The following is a 21,786-nucleotide window of genomic DNA, read 5'->3' on the forward strand; positions in this document are numbered from 1 at the left end:
GCTCAGAATCAGTACCAGTTGGTTTCTCACAAGTTAACAAACATATAACGTAAAATTTAACTTCTCACGCGCCATTTTAACTTTTTGTGTCGAATTTCATGTCAAAAGTAAGATTTTAGCCCTTATTGTAAAGGTGAACCGTACTTCTGACATGACAGTTGAACCATAGAGCTAACTACCATAGAGTTAGACTATATGAATATGAATTGTGAACTTTTTGACTATTGAGTGAATTGAAAATCTGTATCAGTTTACACTTGGCTGTTTTTCCATGCGGACTATACAACTTTACAAAAGTTAATTTTAAAACAAACTAATATAATAAACGCGGCAGAAAGTAACGTGCATCAGCCTTTTTAGAATGTCATTTTGTCTTTGTAGAGCTTTGTCTCTGGCATTTATACCTATATGACGTTGGTCTCAACGACAGAGACAACGCTCTACAAATCCGCTATCTCCTTCTAAAGGTGTACATTACTTTCTGCTGCGTATTGTACATCTATTTACACAAAATTAACGCAACATACAAATATATGAACGATACCATAAACTTTTTGGATAAAGTTTAGGAAGGGCGTCATTAATCTACCCGGTTGGAATGACGTTAGATGAGCAAATGGCAATGGGTTTTACTGCCGTACTCAGAGTCGCTAATCGTTACTTAAGATTGAGTTAAAACGAGACAAATTTATGTGAGAGATATAGCTGTCTCGTTTTAACTAAACTTAAGTAACGATTAAGTCACATTTTTCTTGTCAGTCTTGCACGACCGGGTAAAACTTGAACCGTCACTAATAACCACTCGACTTCTAAAACAGTGCAAATCCTAACCATGTATATTTCAAAGTGTGTAAAAATTATATTATTCGACCAATATAGTTTCAATTATTTATGGGAAATATTATGCTATTATAATATACATAATGATATTTTGTAAAAAAAACATTCAGTCTTATATTTTCTTTGACGACTGTCAATATGTAAATTGTAAGTCCCGCAAATTGCTATTGCGCTGGAACCATGTCTCATTAATATCGAAATGACGTCAGCCCAAATAAAATATACCATCAACTTGTAACTTCAGTCTAGTGCTGACGTCACTAAAATGGCGGCCACGCTCATTAGCAATTTTCGGGACGTGTACTAGGTCGTATATTTTAATATGCACTTTTGCCCCAGCGCAATTCAATAATAGACTGGATTTCTTCTCACACTTGTAGCTCATGTATCATCATCATCATGATCAACCCATCGCCGGCTCACTACAGAGCACGGGTCTCCTGTCAGAGTGAGAATGGTTTTGACCATGTGCGGATTGGTAGACTTCACACACCTTTGAGAACATTATGGATCATCACGATATTTTCCTTCATCTTTAGAGCAAGTGATATATAATAAATTAAAACGCACATAACTCCGAAAAGTTAGAGGTGCGTGCCTGGGATCGAACCCCCGACGCCGATTAGAAGGCGGACGTCCTAACTACTAGGCTATCACAGCTTAGCTCATGTATAGTCGACTATAAAATTATTTTGCCATTTTTCCTGTAAATCAAAACTTGTCTAAGGCTCAGACTTAAATGTACTGTAAGCGAAAAAAGACCTTAATGCAAACGAAATTCAACCGGACGGATCGTAAAGTAATTTTATGGTTGATGTTACATTTTGATATTGAATCTGAAACAAGAATCGATTTTAAGGTATCGTTTGATGCGTTGGGAGGTGCAGAGGGTTGGAGGATAGGGCTAAAGCAAAAAAACAAGTACTGCAGTACGCGGCCGAAAGTAATGTACATCGGCCTTTAGAATGATATTTCGGCTTTGTAGAGCGTTGTTTCTGTCACTCATATGACGTTTTGTCGGTTTCAACGACCGAGACAGTGCTCTACAAATCTGCTATCTCCATCTAAAGGTTGATATACATTATTTTCAGCCGCGTACTGTATAGTACGCGACAGGTGGAGATTGGCAATCGGGGAGGGAACGCCCCGCACACCCGCGCAACCCGGTGCGGGCGAGTGCGGGTGACGTGTGGGTCTGCGGAGCATACCCCCGCCTCATACCCTGATTGCCATCCCAACCTGTCGCGGACTATACATGCCGAATTGAGGACCTCCATTTTTCTGGAAGGCGGTTAAAAATTGGTGTTTTCTCGTTGTACAATAAGAAAACGCTGGGGAAAAAATGTATACTAAAATATCAATAGATACGTCTGATCCTGATTTGTTTCAATCGTATTAGATAAATAGTTAAAAAGCTTAGTATGTTAGCGCATATACATTTTAGTCGAAATTTTTTCCACTAGTGTCTACTGTAACTGACGGAACATTTATTGGTGTTAGCTTTTATTGTTATCTCATTGTTACTAATACATTTTGTAATCAACTAATTGTCGTTGCGTCTACCGAATTATAAAATGTACTTACCTAGTACGCGGCGGAAAATAGTGTACATCGACCTTTAGAATGACGGCTTTGTAGAGCGTTGTCTCTGTCCCTCATATCGACGTTTTGTCGGTTACAACGACGTGATAAAGAGAATGCTCTTCAAAACCGCTGCTATCTCTTTCTAAGCCTACCTTAACGTTTAATGAAATATTACAATAGGAAACCTACTTAAACCAGGTGAAATCCTCTGTTGAATATCTTCGGTATCCATAAATGTCGACCGCCATTAAAAAATTCCCGCACTAGAGCGTATAAATTAAACGCCCTAGTATAGTAATTTAATGAAATGAAAGACAATGTTTAAGCAAATTAATATGTCTCTCTTTGAGCTTAAATCTGAATAAGCAAACTATTATGAGGTAGGAAATTGTGCGCACACGCAAATGGCTTTGATCCTGACAGTTGGAGCTAATTTTTCTGCTTGAAAATGACAATCATAATGCTTTTCTTACGAGACTTATCAAATTCGTCTTTGAAGATGATTGTAATTCCAACTATGTGGAGCAATCACCCCACACAAATTATATTGCGGTAAATGCAACGACAAAATTAAATCATGTGTCTGCTTTTATTCGTAACCGCTTGTACAGTTCATTTTATACGAAACGTAATAGTATTGTATGGTAAATGCGCCGAACGTCAAATTCGATGGATGAACGCTGTCAGGCACTTCTTCCAAATATTGTGAAGCTCTGAATAATTCGAAATATATTTATATTAACTGTTCAAATGCTGGTTTTATTTCAAACCCAGCGACAGTCCAGGCAGAGTGAATCGACGATAAGTCAAAGTAGCCGACATGAAATCAAAGAAGAGCTCTAAAGAGCTTTAAAAATCGGCGTTTATAGGCTAAGCGCAGTGTAGGACGACCTCTAGCCTGCTGGACCGATGACCTGAAGAAGGATGCGGGGAGCGGGTGGATGAGGAAGGCGGAGGACCGTGTTTGGTAGCGCGCTCTAGGAAAGGCCTATATGTAGCAGTGGACGCATAGGTACAGTTTGAAGTCTGCTTATCCGCACTGGGCCAGCGTGGCAGGCTATGGCCTAAAGTTAAGCCCTTCTCATTCAGAGAGGATCCAGATTGGGTTGATCATGATGATGAAAACTTGTTATAGCAATAAGGTGACCCCCAAGTCGATAGGTAAGTTTCTAAATGCATGGATGACCGACTGAAGGTTTAATAGAGGAAAATTTTATTGTAGAGATTATTGTAATAATTACTTATCTGGTCATGGATACTATCACTAATATTTTTAATAAGTAAGTAGGATAGATAATTAGTTTATTTGAGTCTCAATAATTTGAATTAAAACAAGGTTAGCTCTCAGGGTCTCGATCACGGAAAAGAATGTCTCATTCCACGAATCGAAGTCGCTTACCTATTTGTCGCTTAAATCAGTAACTCTAGGGCAGGACTAATACTATAAAAGCGAAAATGTGTCGGTCTCTCGACTAACGGTAACAGACAGACCGACCGACACATTTTCCGTGTTTTCACGGGTCATCTGTTTAACCGATTTTAACGAAATTTAGTAGGTACCTACTTACATACAGAGATAACTTGCACTCCGGAGACGAACCTAGGCTACTTTTTATCCAGGACAATCAATGTCTTCCCACGGGACATAAAATGAAAACCTTAATTCACGCGAATGAAATCGCAGGCATCTAGTATTATAAATGCGAAAGGATATGTAGGTAGGTACTGTCTGTTTGAACTACCTTTTCACGGGTCATTTGTTAAACCGATTTTGATAATACGGAAATTGGTAGAGAGAACTTGCATCCGGAGACTGGCCTAGGCTTTTTATCCCGGAAAATCAAAATCAAATTTTTAAAAATTACGCTAATAAAGTCGTGGGCAGTCATCTCATAAATTTATACTGCGCAATATTTGGTCTGTAGAACAAAATATTTTATTCTTAAAGATTAATTTGTATTTTTATAGATATGAACCTAAGTACTTCGGATACAAGGCTAGATAAAGAATGGGTCACGCTGGCATGTGCAATATTATTTTGAATCTAGTCTTTATACGAGCGTAGATAGAATGAGGGATCAATTTATATTGGACTCTGTAAAGATAAAGAAACTTGAAACACTGATCATCAGTCGTTAGTGCTGCGCTGCCAGTGAGCAGTCCACTGCGTCTGCGCGGAATTCGTGAATAATTAATTAAAAAGTGATTGATCGATTTTCAACTCAATCTTTACTGATAGAGAATCGATTTTCCAATATGTCGAAAGTTTTAAGTCAAGAATTACCAGATATCGAGGTCAGTTGATACGATATTTCGAAATGTTATTTTATTTTACGCCTAGTGTTCATTACACTTTAGTGTTCATTGTTTTCAAGGTTAATAAACTTGTTTGTTATTGTTGAATTTTTATAAATGAAGACCGAGAATAATTACTACTAGGTAGGTACCTACCAAGGTACATATAAACTTACCTAGGTAGGTCAAATAATTTTTGGTAGGTACCTAAAGTTACCTTAACCTATCATAACAGTACCTACCTACTTACGACAGACGACATTGTGATTTATAAGTAAATGGGATATAATAAATCGTGCGAAAAACAAATAAGTTGGTGACTGCTAATGGGATAGGTTAATATTAAAATTAATATGTTTGCGAAAAATTAAGATATTTAGCTATAATCTCTGGAGTAGGTAGGTACAATAAATACCTCATAATCTTCTAAATACTTCATATCTATAAAAATAATAATTAATCTAATCTTTTAATAAAAAAATTTAAGTGACTATATTAAAAACTAAAGCGTGCGAAAAAATACTAAGTAATATAACCCTTCGTCCGACTCGTACTTGACCGGTTTTAACTTTTATCGGTTATTATAAGTGATTGCATCTTACTTTTGGTTAATGTGTGCTGCAAAACTGCCACAAACAGAGATTTTTTCGCATAATAATTTAAACACTGATCGGGCTCAGTAACTAGGTATACTTACCTACTTATTTTTAAATCACCATTTTCAGTACCTAGGTACCTATTTGTATTCGCCCTCGAGATTTCGCACATTTCAGTATTTCAGTGATCAAACGGTTTTCTCGAAACCTATTGAACAGTTTCATAAATCATAGGTACCTATCTAGTGTGAAATTACATAATTATTCAATTATTTCGTATCTAGATCGAAGATATTAGATAGGTACTTGCCACCTACTAAGTTGGTGCCATGTAGGTATGTGCCTAATTCGACAACCAAAAGTGAATGTGGATTTCCACTATCTAGAGAATTTGTACCTACTTCACATAATAATAGATAGATACCTAATATAGATAATCAGTAGTACCCTTATCAGTAGATACCCATATTTACCCTTATTATAAATGCGAACGTGTGTTTGTTTGATGGTTTGTCCTTCAATCACGTCGCAACAGAGCAATGGATTGACGCGACGTCGTACGCGTGGAATTAGGTTTTAAAAATCCCGTGGGAACTTTTTGATTTTCCGGGATAAAAAGTAGCCTATGTCACTCTCCAAGTCTTAAACTATAGGTAGGTACCTACCCATGCAAAAAATCATGTCGATCCGTTGCTCCGTTGCGATGTGACTGAAGGACAAACCAATAAACCAACAAACAAGTAGGTAGGTAAGTATTTAAAGTAGGTAGGTACCTACGTTACATTTTCATAAACTCTTTTTTTAAGCAGTTACATATCCTTATCTACATTTGATATTCCAGAATTTACTAAAGTTAAATCCGACGGTAAAGCCCTACAGTAATTTGGTGCCGTCGGCCCAAACCAAGAAGAACAAACAGCACTGGAAAAGAAATGCCGACAGGAAATGTGGTGTAAGTAAAAAGTATATACTTAACCCGAAAAATTTAACTCCTGTCGCGCCATTTTAAGTTTTATCTCAAAATTCATGTCAAAAGTACGATTTGAGCAGATTTGAGCACTGAGTCCTTATTTTAAAGGAGAACAGTACTTTTGATAGGTATGACAGTTGACGGTTGACCCATGAAATTAAAATGGCGCGTGAGGAGTTTTGAACGGACTATAAAAAAAGTCCTAAATGTAGTTCATATAAAAATACATTCCACGAAAGTTGACAAAGTGCTAGTGCTGACTGCGATCGTATCACGCGCGGAGCACCGGACTTTGGGCGTGAATTCCCCTGAAACACAACTCAAGAGTCGGATGACCTTTTAAGATTGGAGCAGTGCACATAAAGTAAACGCAACGCATTCATGTTGCGTAAATACGTTGATTACAACGTATATGACGTTGACTATACGCACACTATATTTCAATAGTTGACGGTTGATCCCTATTCGATCTTTGGGAAATTACAGTTTTTGAAACAAAGTGTCTATGTAGTAGCCTACTACCTACTACGAGTAGGTAGGATATTCAAACAATATCAAATTATTATGAGCTCTTCAAATCGTATAATATCTACCCATAACATAACCAGTTAGGCAGTTAACCGCCAGTTCATAACAGGCGATTAAAGTTACATTACCGTTGTGGTTAAACTTTGCTTTCACACAAGTCAGGGCAGTTAACTTTGCACGAAAATTTTACACTAACCTTTAGTGCCAACTATAATATAATGGAGGTATGAATACTAACTTTTGCAACCACTTTGCTTTTTATTTGTGGTCAAAGTTCCAACTTTAACCGCCCTATCTACCTAACATTTGCTTAACTTTGAAACTTTCATGCCGTAGGAATACTAATCTGTAATGACTATACTGTATACCTACCTAACCCCTGTTCTGTTTTTTAGACATGTCCGACTTTGGAGAAAAACTTTGATGACATCAAACACACGACCCTGTCTGAACGTGGAGCGTTGAAGGAGGCTGCGAGATGTCTGAAGTGTGCAGATGCCCCTTGCCAAAAGTCCTGCCCTACGCAGATTGATGTGAAGAGTTTTATCACTAGCATCGCTAATAAGGTGAGTTGCAGAACTGTACCTACCACTTACCAGTAAGTATCTCAACAGTTAACACATTGTTGAGAAATCTGGGGGTAAGCACAAAGTTTGTGAACGCATTGCGTTAATTTCAATTTTCGTGGTTGGCTAAATCTTGTTGCAAATTGTACGTCACTCAAGTCAGTAGTGAGAGAACTTCAGCCATTGAGAGGTAAATCTTCAGCATCATCTCAGCCCAATTGTCGGACCACTACTCAGCACGGGTCTCCTCTCAGCACCAGAAGGTTAGGTACCACGCTGGCTTGGCTGCTACGAAACATTATGGGTAACTCTCAGGCATTTAAATTTTCTCAGACGATCGTCAACAGGGTCATTTGCGCTTGAAAAATTCGTGCAATCTATTTAAGAAACGTACGACTCTGTATCTAATATTTATCGATGTTTGTCGATGATTGCTGTGCCAGTGTAAATTATATGATAATACATCCATTTGAATTCGGAATATTCTATCATTGATATGTATCTCTCCTCTTCTAGAATTACTATGGAGCAGCGAAAGCCATCTTATCGGACAACCCCCTGGGCCTCACATGCGGTATGGTCTGCCCCACCAGCGACCTGTGCGTCGGAGGCTGCAACCTACACGCCAGCGAAGAAGGTGCCATCAACATTGGGGGATTACAGCATTTTGCCGTAGAAGTAAGGACAAATTTGTTTTCCCTTTTACCTCTCATGGATATATTGGTAAACATATTGCAATTTTTAACCATTAGTTAGACCCGATTATAAAGCCTATGCCTAAAGAGAGAGATCGGAAGTAATTTCACAGAAAAACAGCATTTATGTAGGTATTTCTTTTTCAAATTACAGATATTCATGAAAATGGGCATACCCCAAACCCTGGACCCGAATACGAAGCCTTTAGCAAAAGGGGGAGACCAGAAGATCGCTTTAATAGGAGGTGGTCCAGCCAGTCTCAGTTGCGCTTGCTTCCTGGCTAGACTTGGCTATAAGGATATCACCGTTTATGAGAAGGAAAAATATCTTGGAGGACTGAGGTAGACATATACTGTTATTTACTGATTGGTGGTTTTCTTGGGGTCCTAAATCATTTAACAAGTCCTGATGAAGCAAGATTAATACGATTGTCGTACAAAAGTAAATATATCTGAAAACTAAGAGCAGCAGCAGAGAAAATTTTGGAAAAGTCTCCATTCAATCTCTGTGCTAGGAATTTGAATTAACCTTCGTGATGTAAAACTGCCCAAAGGCTTAAAGTACTTCTTAAGTCTTTGGGCAGTTGCCCAAATCCAGCCAAAAATAGTACCTACTCGTAGGTACGCTCTGAATTGCGATTGACTTTACATTTGCACACCTTAATTGAGCGGAGAGTTATAAGTTTAAGAGAACGATTTGTAAGATTAGCACAACTTATTTAAATACATTTTTAGTTCATCAGAAATTCCTCAATATCGTCTGCCGTACGACGTGGTGCAGTATGAAATAGATCTAATCAAGAACCTTGGAGTCAAATTTGTTACCGGCAGAAAGCTTTCCACTAAGGACATAACTGTTGAAGTAAGTAACTATGTTATTTATTGGACCTTTTTAATAGCTCGACACAATTTGCTGCCATAGTACTAGAATTTTCCATTCATACAACTTTACAGATTAGCACCATATTTGCCTAATGCCCAGGTTTTTTGTTTAAATTAGGTGAGAGTTGTCCAGCGTGGTGGTTTATGACCTAAACCTTTCTTATTTTGAGAGGAAACCCATGGTCAATAATGGGCCGGGTGGATGACGTGAGAGAGCTATATAATTCTTAACTTTTTTCAGAGTCTATTGAAAGAACATGCAGCAGTTTTTTTGGGCATTGGCATGCCAGAGCCCAAAAGTATACCAATCTTCAAAGATTTAACACCAGACATGGGCTTTTACACTAGCAAAGATTTCCTACCACTTGTATCTAAAGGAAGCAAGAGGGGTATGTATTAAATGATAAATTTGATTTTTTGTATGCAATAGCTTTAGTCTCGTGCTAAATGCTACCAACTTCTTTTAAGACGTCCAATAGACGATAGCTTCGGCATCAGTTTATTTCGTCAATCAGGAGTGATAAATGAGCGAAGAATTATTTAGAGAAGAATGTGGAAGGCATAGATTAAGTATTGGTCTCGCTCCGCTGAAGACTTGTAAAAACACAGTATTTGCATCAATTGCATTGACAAGCAGCACCTTTTTAGGGTTCCGTACCCGAAGGATGCCAATGGGACCCTATTACTAAGTCTCCGCTGTCCGTCCGTCCACCCACCCGTCCGTTTGTCTGTCATCGGGCTGTATCTCATGAACCGTTACGGGTAGTTACAGTTGAAATTTTCACAGTATGTGTTGCTATTGCTGCTATAACAACAAATAATAACTTTTCAAAATGGCCGCCATGAAGTTTTAAAAATAAATAAAAATTGTTATTTCTTATAAGATAGTACGGAACCCTCCGTGTGCGACTCCGACTCACAATTGGTCGATGTTTTTAGGTATGTGTGCTTGCAAGACATCTTTGCCCGAGTTGTACGGCAACGTGATAGTATTGGGCGCAGGAGACACAGCGTTCGACTGCGCCACTTCGGCTTTACGTTGCGGCGCCAGACGAGTGTATGTGGTGTTCCGGAAGGGCTTCACCAACATCAGAGCTGTGCCTGAAGAGGTAAGTCTTCCGCTTATCATCATTATCTTCATCAATCTAGTTTTTAAAAGGACATGTTTCGAAGCAAACAACTGTCCAAAAATTGTTTAGTACAACAAAAACTGGTGTGTATTGGTTGCACAAAACATGACCGTCGGGGAATGCCTTCTCCCTATGTATAATCCTGGATCTGCACCTAAAAAAATATCTCTAATTAATAGGTATTCTATATTTTATCGGAACCTCGCAAATATTTTTATATTGTGAAAACGTAGAATAATTATGATTGCAGGTGGACCTAGCTAAAGAAGAGAAATGTGAATTCATACCTTTTATGTCACCTCAGGAAGTCATCGTTAAAAATGGAAAGGTATGTAGGTATAACAATTTTATTCAAATTTCTTATAATAATATAATTTTTAATTGTACATGTTTTAACCTAAATTTATCCTATCTGACCTGCCCTACCTTCATCGTAAATTTTTCAGATTGTAGCGTTAAAAATGTGTCGAACGGAGCAATTAGATGATGGTGAATGGATAGAGGACCCAGATCAAGTTTTGCAACTAAAAGCTAACTTTATCATATCGGCATTCGGTTCTGGACTCTATGATAGCGATGGTAAGTTATTATTTCAGCACTACGGTACCATAGACCATAGGTAGAAGCTAACCATCTTACCCAACCTTAATTTCGAAATGCATCGAGTTAAAGGTCAAAACAACTGCCAAGAAACTTGGTATCCTGATTCCTGAACAAGGTGAAGCGGTGCTTCACGCCAAAAACAACGCATCATTCTTTATCAGGCTCAAGTTCGGTCTGGTATAGAACCACCACTGCTCCATGCTGCTGCATGGATGGCCACCTTTGGGATGGCTCTGCCAAGTACCAACTCGATGCATTAGACTCGATAGCGCCCAAAGATTCATTGGGGATCAATCACTTGGGCAAAATTGCACGATACGAATCGCTAAGGTGTGGAATGCTCTTCCAGCGTCCGTGTTTCCTGCCACGTATAACTTTTAATAGTTACTTACTGTCGAAGCAAGAGTGAATAGGCATCCTCTTGGCAAGCGCGCTCCAAGTTAAACCTCATCATTGCTTGTTGTCAAACGCAAGTCTATCGCCCAATTAAAGAGGTTAATTTCCGAAAATTCGAATAGTCAAATATATTTTTTAATATTTTAGTAAAGGAAGCAATGTCAAACGTGAAACTCAATCGCTGGGGTCTACCCGAAGTGGACAGTACATCTATGCAGAGCGTCAGTAACCCGAAAGTGTTCGTGGGTGGCGATTTAGCTGGATTAGCGGAAACCACGGTAGAATCCGTGAACGATGGCAAATCCGCTGCTTGGTACATGCATTGCTATTTACAGGTACCTAAATCTGTATTTTATAGACGCCCATTTTCAGAAATGAAGGTCTGCTCAGTTATTCTGGATTTTGATGAGTACTGCTTACCTAAGTTTTCATCAGTCAGAAAAAATGAAATATGTTTACGTTGAATATTTATATGAAGGTTTTCAGTCACGGTCGCACGTTCACATTATATGCATTATTCAAATAGCGTTTTCCTTTTAGCTGTCTAATACAGCACTTGTTTGCTACTAGAATAATGTGATCAGCTTGAGTCCAGTACTGGGGTGGATGTATTAAATTTACCCATGCGAACTAGTTATTAAAACTATTTAAGTTTCAAATAAAATGAAAAAAGGCCGTAATCAACGGCAATAAAATCGATAGACATTTTATCTAATTGTTACTTTAGTTCCAGTACCAAATCATAATTTTCCAGGAGCAATTTCCAAGATCTCTTATTGGTTTCCCCCTACCCAAATAGCTAACGTACCTACTATAAAATTTTCTTGATTTCAGGGCATACCATTCGACTCACCAGTGGAGCTGCCAAAGTTTTACTGTCCTATAGACGACGTAGACCTCTCAGTGGAAGTGTGCGGCATAAGGTTCGAGAACCCCTTCGGCCTGGCCAGCGCGCCCCCCACTACCAGCTCGCCCATGATTCGGCGCGCTTTCCAACAGGGCTGGGGCTTTGCTGTCACCAAGACCTTTGGTCTTGATAAGGTATGCTCCATTTTTAGTATATTATGTTCGTGCTCTATAATAAATGAAGGGAATGTGTGGTGAGCTGGTAATATGCACTCGACAACAATAAAAGATCTTCCTACAGACTGATGTTAGACAGAATAGCGCTCTGTAGAGAAAACTCTGTTAGCGAGATTAAGGATCGCGTAGCGACATCTAATAGGCTACTTGACAATTTTTTTAAGTTGGTCTTAAATGGTTAATATTTGTCCTATTATATCAAAAAAATTAACACTATATTTTTTTGCGCCCTAAAAACCGTAAACAACAGTATAACCACAGGGTTATACTGTTGTTTACAAATGCATGACGTCAGAGCACAGATAATCTATCGGCCAAACATGGCCGACAGTGTTTTCACCTGTCTAAGAAAAATATTTTTTTAAATTAAAGTTTTACGGTTTTTAGGGCGCAAAAAAATATAGTGTTAATTTTTTTGATATAATAGGACAAATATTAACCATTTAAGACCAACTTAAAAAAATTGTCAAGTAGCCTATTGTTGGTCGTAAGTGGCTTCTTCGCAGGTGCGAAATCTTAATGATTAGGTGGTTGTTAGAGATTACCTGTGCTACACGTTAAACAAAACGTCGAAACTAAGAAAAGTATTTAAATAAAGAGCTTTTCGGCACCTATCTGGGGATCGCGGATCTGCAATTTGAAACTGGTCTGTATCGCCAGAATAACGCTTGATATTTTCTTAAAATTTTTACAGGATTTAGTAACCAACGTATCTCCTCGAATAGTTCGAGGCGTAACCTCAGGAGAGAACTACGGTCCAGGACAAGGATCTTTCCTGAACATAGAGCTCATATCGGAGAAGTGCGAAGCGTATTGGTGTCAGAGTATACAGGAACTGAAACGGGACTTCCCCACCAAGGTAAAGTTAAAGGCTAGAAGTTGGCACGACACTTGACAGTAATGGGGGTCCACAGGCAAAACTGATCTCAGAGGGCGCCACAAGAGGTCCGGCCAGTGTCAAATTAAAATCAATATTCTTGTTTATAATTATAGACCTTACATTGGATCTGACAAATTGAATTCAATAAGTTAAGCCTCCTTAAACCACTTTACAGGTTATAATAGCATCAATAATGTGCTCCTACGATGAGCAAGACTGGACAGAGCTGGCACAAAAGGCGGAAAATGCTGGCGCTGATGCTTTAGAGCTCAACTTATCATGTCCTCACGGTATGGGCGAGTCTGGAATGGGACTTGCGTGTGGTCAGGTACGTTGATCCTAGTTGGTACTTGGTATGTTGGTACGTAGCCGTCTCTCTAGTGCTAGTTTATTCAACTGCCCCAGTTCGACTGCCGGATCGGGCCAAAAGAGTTATTGGATTTTTCTGCCAACAAATGAGTAGCAGCCTGACGTTAGTAGTGGCACACTCGCGTGTTTTGGAAAACACGTCGCTACCTAAAGCCGTAGTTGGCCTTGCTTGCTTGCAACAATCAGTTGTTGGAGAGATCAGGTCTGATTTCTGATCGATTATGAGAGCAAGGGAATTAGAGTGCACCTTTGTTTGTGCACACACTTGTAAACTAAAATGCACGCATTTGAGCATGGAATGTACAAAGCCCTTCTCATTCTGGTAAGAAACTTGGAAATCCATGTCCATTACTAAGTAGTCAAAGTCAAATCATTTATTCAAAGTAGGTACCTAGGTACTCGACAGAAAATAATGAAAATCGACGATCGAAAGGAGATAGCGGATTTGTAGAGCATTGTCTCCGTCGTTGAGACTAACAAAACGTCATATAGGTAGGTATGAGTGACAGAGACAGCGCTCTACAAAGCCGAAATGTCATTCTAAAGGCCGATGTACATTATTTCTGCCGCGTACTGTATCAAAGTGCTATTTTACTCTTTCTTGATAGTCAGTTGTTGGATTTGTGGGTTATTATAGTGATGATAATTAATTGCGTATATCTGCCTACTTAAAACTTAAGGCCGGCGATATACTTGGCTAATCTCCGTAAAAGCAACAATAATTTTCAGGATCCAATATTGGTGAAAGGAATATCACAATGGGTTCGCAAAGCAGTGAAAATTCCATTCTTCGTCAAGTTAACTCCAAACATCACAGATATCGTGACCATCGCCGTTGCAGCATATGAAGGTAAGCAATCAAACTAATCTCTATATATAAAAGGTAAAGGTGACTGATTGACTGATCTATCAACGCACAGCTTTGGCTTTCTCCAAACCCGCTCAAGGGCTCTGCTTTCTTGGAAAGATAATGTATTTGTATTAATAATATTTATTTTAGGTGGTGCTGATGGGGTGTCAGCAATCAACACGGTGTCAGGTTTGATGTCCGTCCGAGCAGACGCTACTCCGTGGCCTCAAGTTGGTAAGCATAAATGGTAGTTCTTGCAATTCACGAAGGTGAGTGAACTTTACTTGTGGTTACGTCGTATACACGGACATTGCGTAAGTGTGCGTGCATGTCGGACCAATCAGTCGCGAGCAAGCGCTCGCAAACGCACACATTTACTGTACCTTACTTATACCGATACGACTTACACACAAGCATGATCCACTCGCCCTCGTGAAATGCAAGGACTGTATCTACTTTACTCAAAGACAAAATGGTTTAATGTCTTGCCTAAACATATCTCCTCGGCGGCGTTGACAGTGACGAGACGTTGACGCGGTGACGATTTTTTTTCATTCACTCGCCATTCCAGCGTTTACGTACGATAAGAAGCTTCGCTTCAATAAGTCTTTAATGAAACTTAAAAGCTACACAAATGCATTTCTAAATTGTCAAAAAACGATTTATGAAGGTCTTTAATTGCTGGTACCGGGTATGTGATTTTATTTCCGTACCGGTATGTATCTCTTTATACTTACGCGTATGAAGCTACCTCAAGGCTCCAGCCCAATTTTAAGGGGTAGGAAGTGGGTGAATGAATGAGGAAGGCGGAAGATCGTGTTGGTGGCGCGCTTTTCGAAAGGCCTACATTGGAATATCATTCCAGGTCGAGAGAAGAACACCACGTACGGCGGTGTATCGGGGAACGCGACTCGTCCTATGGGCCTGCGAGCGGTGTCGGCGGTCGGCAACGAGCTGGCCGGCTTCCCAGTGCTGGGCATCGGCGGCATTGACTCCGCTGACTCGGCGTTGCAGTTCATACTGTGCGGAGCTCCCGTTGTACAGGTTTGTTACCAAAAGCAACTAAAATTAACTTTATCTATGACAATTTCAGAGAGAATATATAGCTTCAACAAAACAAAAATTTTAATATTTTCCTATCCTTATATGTATATTTGTCAAATGCCTATTCCCAATGCTGAAAACATGTGGTGTCGATGCCGAGAAAAATATAAGTGAAAACGTTTGGTGAAACCAAGCCTAAAAGTACGTTAGTAGGTACCTATAACCTACTATGGTATATTCTGTGCTAAAAGTTAAATGCCTATGTATGTATATGAGTGAGCGAGCGAGCAGAGTACCTAAAGGCTTCACTTCTGCCGTGTGTCCCACGTAACACACGCCTAACGAAATTTTAATGTTTGTAGAGAGATTTTCAGCTCAGTCAATGTTAAAAATAACTCCTTACCTACCTAGTTAAAATGTTTAACTTTCGACACTATATTTTATTCGGAAGTATTATTCCATCACCAGATTTGTAGTGCAGTACAAAATCAAGACTTCACCGTCATAGAAGACTATGTAACGGGCCTCAAAGCGTTGTTGTACCTACGGTCGTTGGGGCTCAACGGCTGGACCGGACAATCACCTCCAACTATCAAACATCAGAAAGGCAAACCAGTTCAGACTTTGTATGATGAGAATGGCAAGGTAAATCACGAAACTTGAATCAGTAGAGTTAGTAGATTTTAAGGTTCTATTTCCGGATGGAACATAATTTGGGAATTCTATTTCTGTAAACCGAGCGGTGATAGCCTAGTGGTTAAAACATTGGCCTCCTATTTGAGAAGTTCGGGGTTCTATCCTGGGTAACACCTCTAACTTTTTAGAGTTATGTGCGTTTTAAATAATTAAATATCACTAGCTTTAACGTTGAAGAATAGCATTGTGAGGAGACCGGCATGCCTGAGAGTTCTCCATAATGTTCTCAAAGGTGTGTGAAGTCTGCCAATCTGCACTTGGCCAAGAGGTATACCCGATTTTTTTATTTTAGGTCCTCGCCCATTTCGGCCCTTACAACGAAAAACGTGAAGAAATGCTCCACAGCATAAGGCAGTCTTCCATATTAGATAACACACCCGATTGTCCGTTAAAGAAGAATGTAGTAAACGGATCTGCCACAGTACCTCGGATAAAGGATATTTTGGGCGAAGCTTTACCCAAAATAGGGACGTATAAGAACTTGGACAATACTAAGCAAGTGGTTGCACTTATTGATGACGTAAGTTGGTTTACTGAACTCATTTTTTTTAATCGAAGCTCGCCGCCTAGATTTGGTTTTAACATTCTATTGCAACAATAGAAAATTCTAGTTTCTGCAACAAATTCAATAAGACCCTGAGATTGTAAATTTTCCCAGGCAATCTTTTTAGAGATTAACATTCAGAAAACCTATCAATTACCTTAAGGATATAATGGTAGGTAGTAGGTACCCACATTTATGGAGACTTAGGGGCCTGTCCACTGACGCGGAGCCAATTATTTGAGATGTGTTGAGCAGTTTTCTCTGATTACCTATTGGTAGATGCTGTGATATTTTTATTCCGTCATCTGACAAAACTCTAAGTTAACTATCTGGGCTACGTTTCGCTTCAGTGGACAGGCACCCTTAGTATGAACGGAAAACTGACGGCAAAAAATTTATCTCCCTAAAATTTTAGCATATTTACGTACAGTAAACTACAAAGATATTACATAAACTAATTATAGGTTTTCTAGAAGAGTTTAGATAGTACAATTAGGGCTCGGATGCCTAATGATTTCCATTTATTTAATTTTAGGATATGTGCATCAACTGCGGTAAATGCTACATGGCCTGTGCGGACTCAGGATACCAGGCTATTGAGTAAGTTATTTAGTAGTATCAAATATTAAGACGTCATTTTTTGGGTTCCGTAACGAAAGGCTGCCAGCGGGACCCTATTACCACAGTTTTACGATATTATTAAAAATACGCTTCCGCTGTATGTCCGTCCGTTTGGCTATCGGCGGGCTGTATGTCGTTAACCGTTGTAGAGAGTTAAAATTTTCACAGAATGTGTCTATTGCCGCTATAAATAATGAAATCTCTGGTGCTGCAAATGTTCATGGGCGGCGGTAATCACTTAACATCAGGTGACCCGCCTGCTCGTTTGCTCGCTATATCTATTAAAAAAAAAAAAAAAAAAAAAAAAAAAAGAAATAATGAAAATTACAAAATGGCCGCCATGAATTTTTTTTAAATTAGGTGTTACTTTTTATACGATGCTACGGAACCATTCGTGTGCGAGTCCGACTCGCATTTTACATTTTATACCGATTTTTTTGTAGGTTTGATCCGGAAACTCATATCCCGCTTGTAACAGATGATTGTACGGGATGTACGCTATGTCTGTCTGTATGTCCCATCATTGATTGCATATCGTAAGTTCTATTATCTACTATTTTATTAAGTATTTTTTACTTTTATTTTGTGAATACCTTGTATGTAAAAGTTTTAAAACAAATAATAGGTACAGTACGCGACAGGTCGAGATGGCAATCGGGGAGGGAACGCGCCGCACACCCACACAGCCCCCGCGCTAATCCGGTGCGGGCGAGCGCGGGTGACTTGCCTCATACCCCAATTGCCATCTCAACCTGTCGCGTACAATAAGTATTTAGGGGGGAAAAAAACAATCATTTTATTTAGCTACAAAAAATAATTTAAGTATAGGACATTGTTTTAGCTATTGGTTCTACCCTTATAAGCTGTGGTATTATTAACAAAAAATGAGCGTTTTTAAGATGCCTAGGTATCTTATATTTTTCTAACTTTATACTTCATACTTGCTATTTTTAACAGACTTCAAAAAAGGAGGAGGATCTCAATTCATCAATTTTTTTTTAAATATTAATATTATTGATTGATTAATTTAAAAATCTTCTATTATCCAGAATGGTGCCTAAGAAAATACCGCACATTATCAAAAGAGGTCTACATTACGAAGTGCATCCTGTGACACCTTTGGACGGCGTATGCCAATAGGAAGGAGTAAGGACTACAAATGAAAAATTACAATAATTACTTAGTACAAAAATCATTTATATTAAAAACTGTAAAAAAATATAATACTTTATTACTTAATATAATTTAGACTTTTATTTTAGCTGTTAATAACTTTTTTATAAAGATCTTCTGCATCTTTTTTGGCTTTGTCCCAAAGGTAAACCCAGTCATTTGAAGGATTTACTTTTAAACTTAAAGCTGAAATAGGCTTTGGACAGTTGTAGTGACTTTTAGTCACCACCTGTTCTTTTAATTTTTTAGTTTTCTTTTCATGAAGTTTTTTACAAACCAAGCATTCGAATTTTGTAGCTACCTTTAATGAGTCTGTTTGGTATGGTCGACTGCTAAATTCTTGTATCAGTCTATTATTCGTTATTACTTCTTTGGTCTTGTGTATTAAATGCTCCTCATATAAAGTGTCATTTTTTAATAATTTCTTTATATATTCACTCATATTTGACGGTGTTGAATAGTCTTGGATGAGAATCGCAGATTTGTTGTTCGGAAACCAATCTTGTATTGAGGGAGATCCAAAATATATTGGTACGCTACCAACTTTGATAGCGCGCCAAAACTTCTCTGTAACATAATCTTCACAAATTCCATTTTCCAATGCTAAAACAAACTTGTATCTTGCAATATAATGTAGGAATTCATTATCGTTTAAATTATTTAAGTAATCATCTCGAAATTTCTGTGGCATTTCCTTGTTTTTCAAACAAGCGCCGTATGAATCAATATTAATAAACTTCATCAACTCTTTTACATATGCATCTCTTTCTGTTGCAGTTTCACAGTCGGACTGTAAATACAATATAGGTGCTATATCTTCTAAAAAAATATTTTTCTTAGCTGTCGGAACAAAATATTCCTTACTAGTAATATCCGACCAAGAATCTAAATATTGTAAAGGAAATGGAATGTCACTGTATCTGCTGAAAGTTGCAGAATAATTAAATAGACTCAATATTGGCTCGTGCAATAACTCTTGCACATTTCTTGGAGATTCTTCGTGATACAATCCCCATATCACTTTGCTAGCTTTTCTAGGTAAAGGCAAGTCATCGAAATGTATGTTACTTGCATAAAAGAGATATGCCTCAACATTGTTATCTTTTCCTCCATTCTTATCACTGTAAACATCACACTTTAGATTTTCTTTACAAGTAATAGTTTCTGAAGTACTAGGAAAACCTGTTGTCCACCATACTATAACAGGATTGCTCGAATCAATACTAAGTTTCTCTTCTCCATTACTCCAAGTCCAAATAAAAAAGGATATAAAGAACACAGCGCAAATCAATAATACTTGGTTTAAAGTCAATCTCAATATTCTTTTATAAATGCAAACAAAAACTTTGAACACAGAATGCATGTTAAACTGTATGATCCTTTTAATTTTAGCATTATTTCTATTTGTGTACATTCTGATAGGTACACTGTTAGTGCACATATCACTTTTTATGTCAGGATGTTGTTATCATATCCTGTTATATTTCCTCCGTAAATAAAAACAAAGTAAAAGAGCTGCAGCATTTGATAACTTTAAAATTGTAGTTAAAATGTAAGGCCTCTTTCTTTCTTAATATAGTAAAAGTCCAAAATGAATGCAATCATTAAATCAATATAAAACAGTCCATATATGGCTCCAACAACTTTGCCAATGAGAAAAATATTGACTAAGGCTATAACAGTCAAGATAAATTCAATTACGATGTAGTAAAGCTCTGCCTCATATTGGACTTGATCAACAATATACAGTACCATTAAGTATAAAGACAGCATAAGAGTGGGTCCTGCAACCAGGCAATGCAGAGTGTCCACTGGCTCCACAATGTGAGGTATTATATTGAGTAGAAGAGCCAATACCTAAAAGTAAGATTTACCCACTTGTAGTAAAGATTTAAAGCAACTAAAGTTAAGTATGCACATTAGGTAATTGTAGGGAGTACAAAGTGTAGTACATAGGTTTCTATAATAATAGGTAGGTATAAAAAATCTATACTGAACACAGTAATTGTACCTACTATTTAAAATAACAATAACAACATATTGAAGTAAAATTAAATATTTTATTTAATAAAAATAAGCTTTGAATAGTTCATCACAATATAAACCCCCGTTCTCGAATAACAAAATACTGATCTATACACAATGCAACAAGGAGGTGAAAATAGAAGAGTCCATAAAAAGAAGTAGCGAGATCTGAACTTAAGATAGCTCCAACAAATGCTGCTAAGTGTAAAGCTATTTGAATAAATAAGTAGAGTTGTTCGGCCAGGTTATGCATTTGGTCCACAAGGTACAGTATGATGAACATTAAGGACATCATGAGCGTAGGTGCTATCGCAAGGCAGTGCATGATACCAGCGCCATTAAACACAAACGGTATAAGCATCGATAGCAAGGAAATTACCTAAAAGTAAACGGGTTCAGTCATTTCATATTCGCTCGTCCTCAAAAAGTATTTAAAATAATCCATGTCAGTTATGTAGTTCTAGTCCTGACACCAGCGTCGATATAAAACATTTATAAAGTTCATTCTAAACTAACTGAGGTTTGTTACAAAACTCTAATATATTATAATCAAAGTAATAGAATTTAAAAAAAAGTTAAAAACTACTTGTTTACGAAATGATAGCGAAATGTGACATGTATAATGTCAAAGTCAAAAGTTCATTGATCTAAGTTTTGGCATCAAGGGTTTTGAAAAACGTTTAAAAACATTTTTGTAATCAGGTTTCCATAAATAAATTAAACACATTTTTACCATAGTATCTAAATATATGTAATCTCATATTTAACTAAATTATTGATTAAAAGTTATTCGTAAAACAATCTATCAAGCACAGCTAAATGTACAACCTCTTTCATTTGCAATTAAAAATAGGTCAAGAGATAGTGCTGTTAACAAGGCGAAATAACATGCACCATAAATTAACCCCTGCCAAACTCTTACAAGATTCAATAGAAAACACTGAATAAAAGCTCCGAACGTAAATAAGATTTGGAAAAACAAATACATTTTTTCCATGAACAATGGCACTTTTTTTCGTACATACAATATTATAAATAGAAATGATATAACTACAGTGGGCCCTGTTGATATGCAGTACATGTGACCTTGCGGCTTTGGGATTAACATCGGCAACAGGACAATTATTGCAAGCGAAATTACCTTTAAACAATTTTGAAACGTATAAAATAAGCAAAGTAACGATACTAATCTGTTTGTAAGAAATAACGGTCTAATTACTTACAAATTCAACTAATTTCATTATGAAAATGTTGTATCTTATTAATTCACTCCACTTTTTGTCGACGGGCACAGAATCTGTAAGCATAAAATATTTATCTGACTACATTAAATTAAACTTTTTTGAAAATGAGATTAAAATATTTTTATTTTATTTAGCCAGTCTGTAGTTAATATACGGTCTATCACCTACCATC

The 21,786-nt window shown here is 37.7% G+C and overlaps 2 protein-coding genes across 2 annotated transcripts; one reads left to right on the forward strand and one right to left on the reverse strand.

Annotated features, from left to right (window-relative positions):
• Positions 1-4,541: 4,541 nt before the first annotated feature.
• On the forward strand, positions 4,542-18,416 carry su(r) (dihydropyrimidine dehydrogenase su(r)). Its single transcript, XM_034974837.2, has 22 exons — positions 4,542-4,719; positions 6,157-6,267; positions 7,209-7,379; positions 7,896-8,057; positions 8,229-8,416; positions 8,810-8,936; positions 9,198-9,345; positions 9,896-10,065; positions 10,337-10,414; positions 10,533-10,665; positions 11,233-11,420; positions 11,920-12,126; positions 12,863-13,027; positions 13,224-13,376; positions 14,147-14,267; positions 14,418-14,501; positions 15,133-15,311; positions 15,780-15,956; positions 16,300-16,527; positions 17,087-17,151; positions 17,616-17,708; positions 18,222-18,416. Exons 1-22 carry the CDS (start codon positions 4,681-4,683, stop codon positions 18,310-18,312), a joined length of 3,078 nt encoding a protein of 1,025 aa, XP_034830728.1. The 5' UTR covers positions 4,542-4,680; the 3' UTR covers positions 18,313-18,416.
• On the reverse strand, positions 18,349-20,997 carry FucTB (alpha-(1,3)-fucosyltransferase 10). Its single transcript, XM_034974842.2, has 2 exons — positions 20,750-20,997; positions 18,349-20,202 (listed from the first exon to the last, which is right to left on the reverse strand). The coding sequence occupies exon 2, from the start codon at positions 19,784-19,786 to the stop codon at positions 18,431-18,433; it is 1,356 nt and encodes a 451-aa protein (XP_034830733.1). The 5' UTR covers positions 19,787-20,202; positions 20,750-20,997; the 3' UTR covers positions 18,349-18,430.
• Positions 20,998-21,786: the final 789 nt, after the last annotated feature.

The sequence above is a fragment of the Maniola hyperantus genome, chromosome 13 (assembly GCF_902806685.2).
Source record: "Maniola hyperantus chromosome 13, iAphHyp1.2, whole genome shotgun sequence".
In the NCBI taxonomy this organism is placed as follows: Eukaryota; Metazoa; Arthropoda; class Insecta; order Lepidoptera; family Nymphalidae; genus Maniola; species Maniola hyperantus.

What these genes read in the sequence shown, in the direction of transcription:
- FucTB (XM_034974842.2), bottom strand. Translation starts at nt 19,786, where the DNA reads ATGTGCACTAACAGTGTACCTATCAGAATGTACACAAATAGAAATAAT.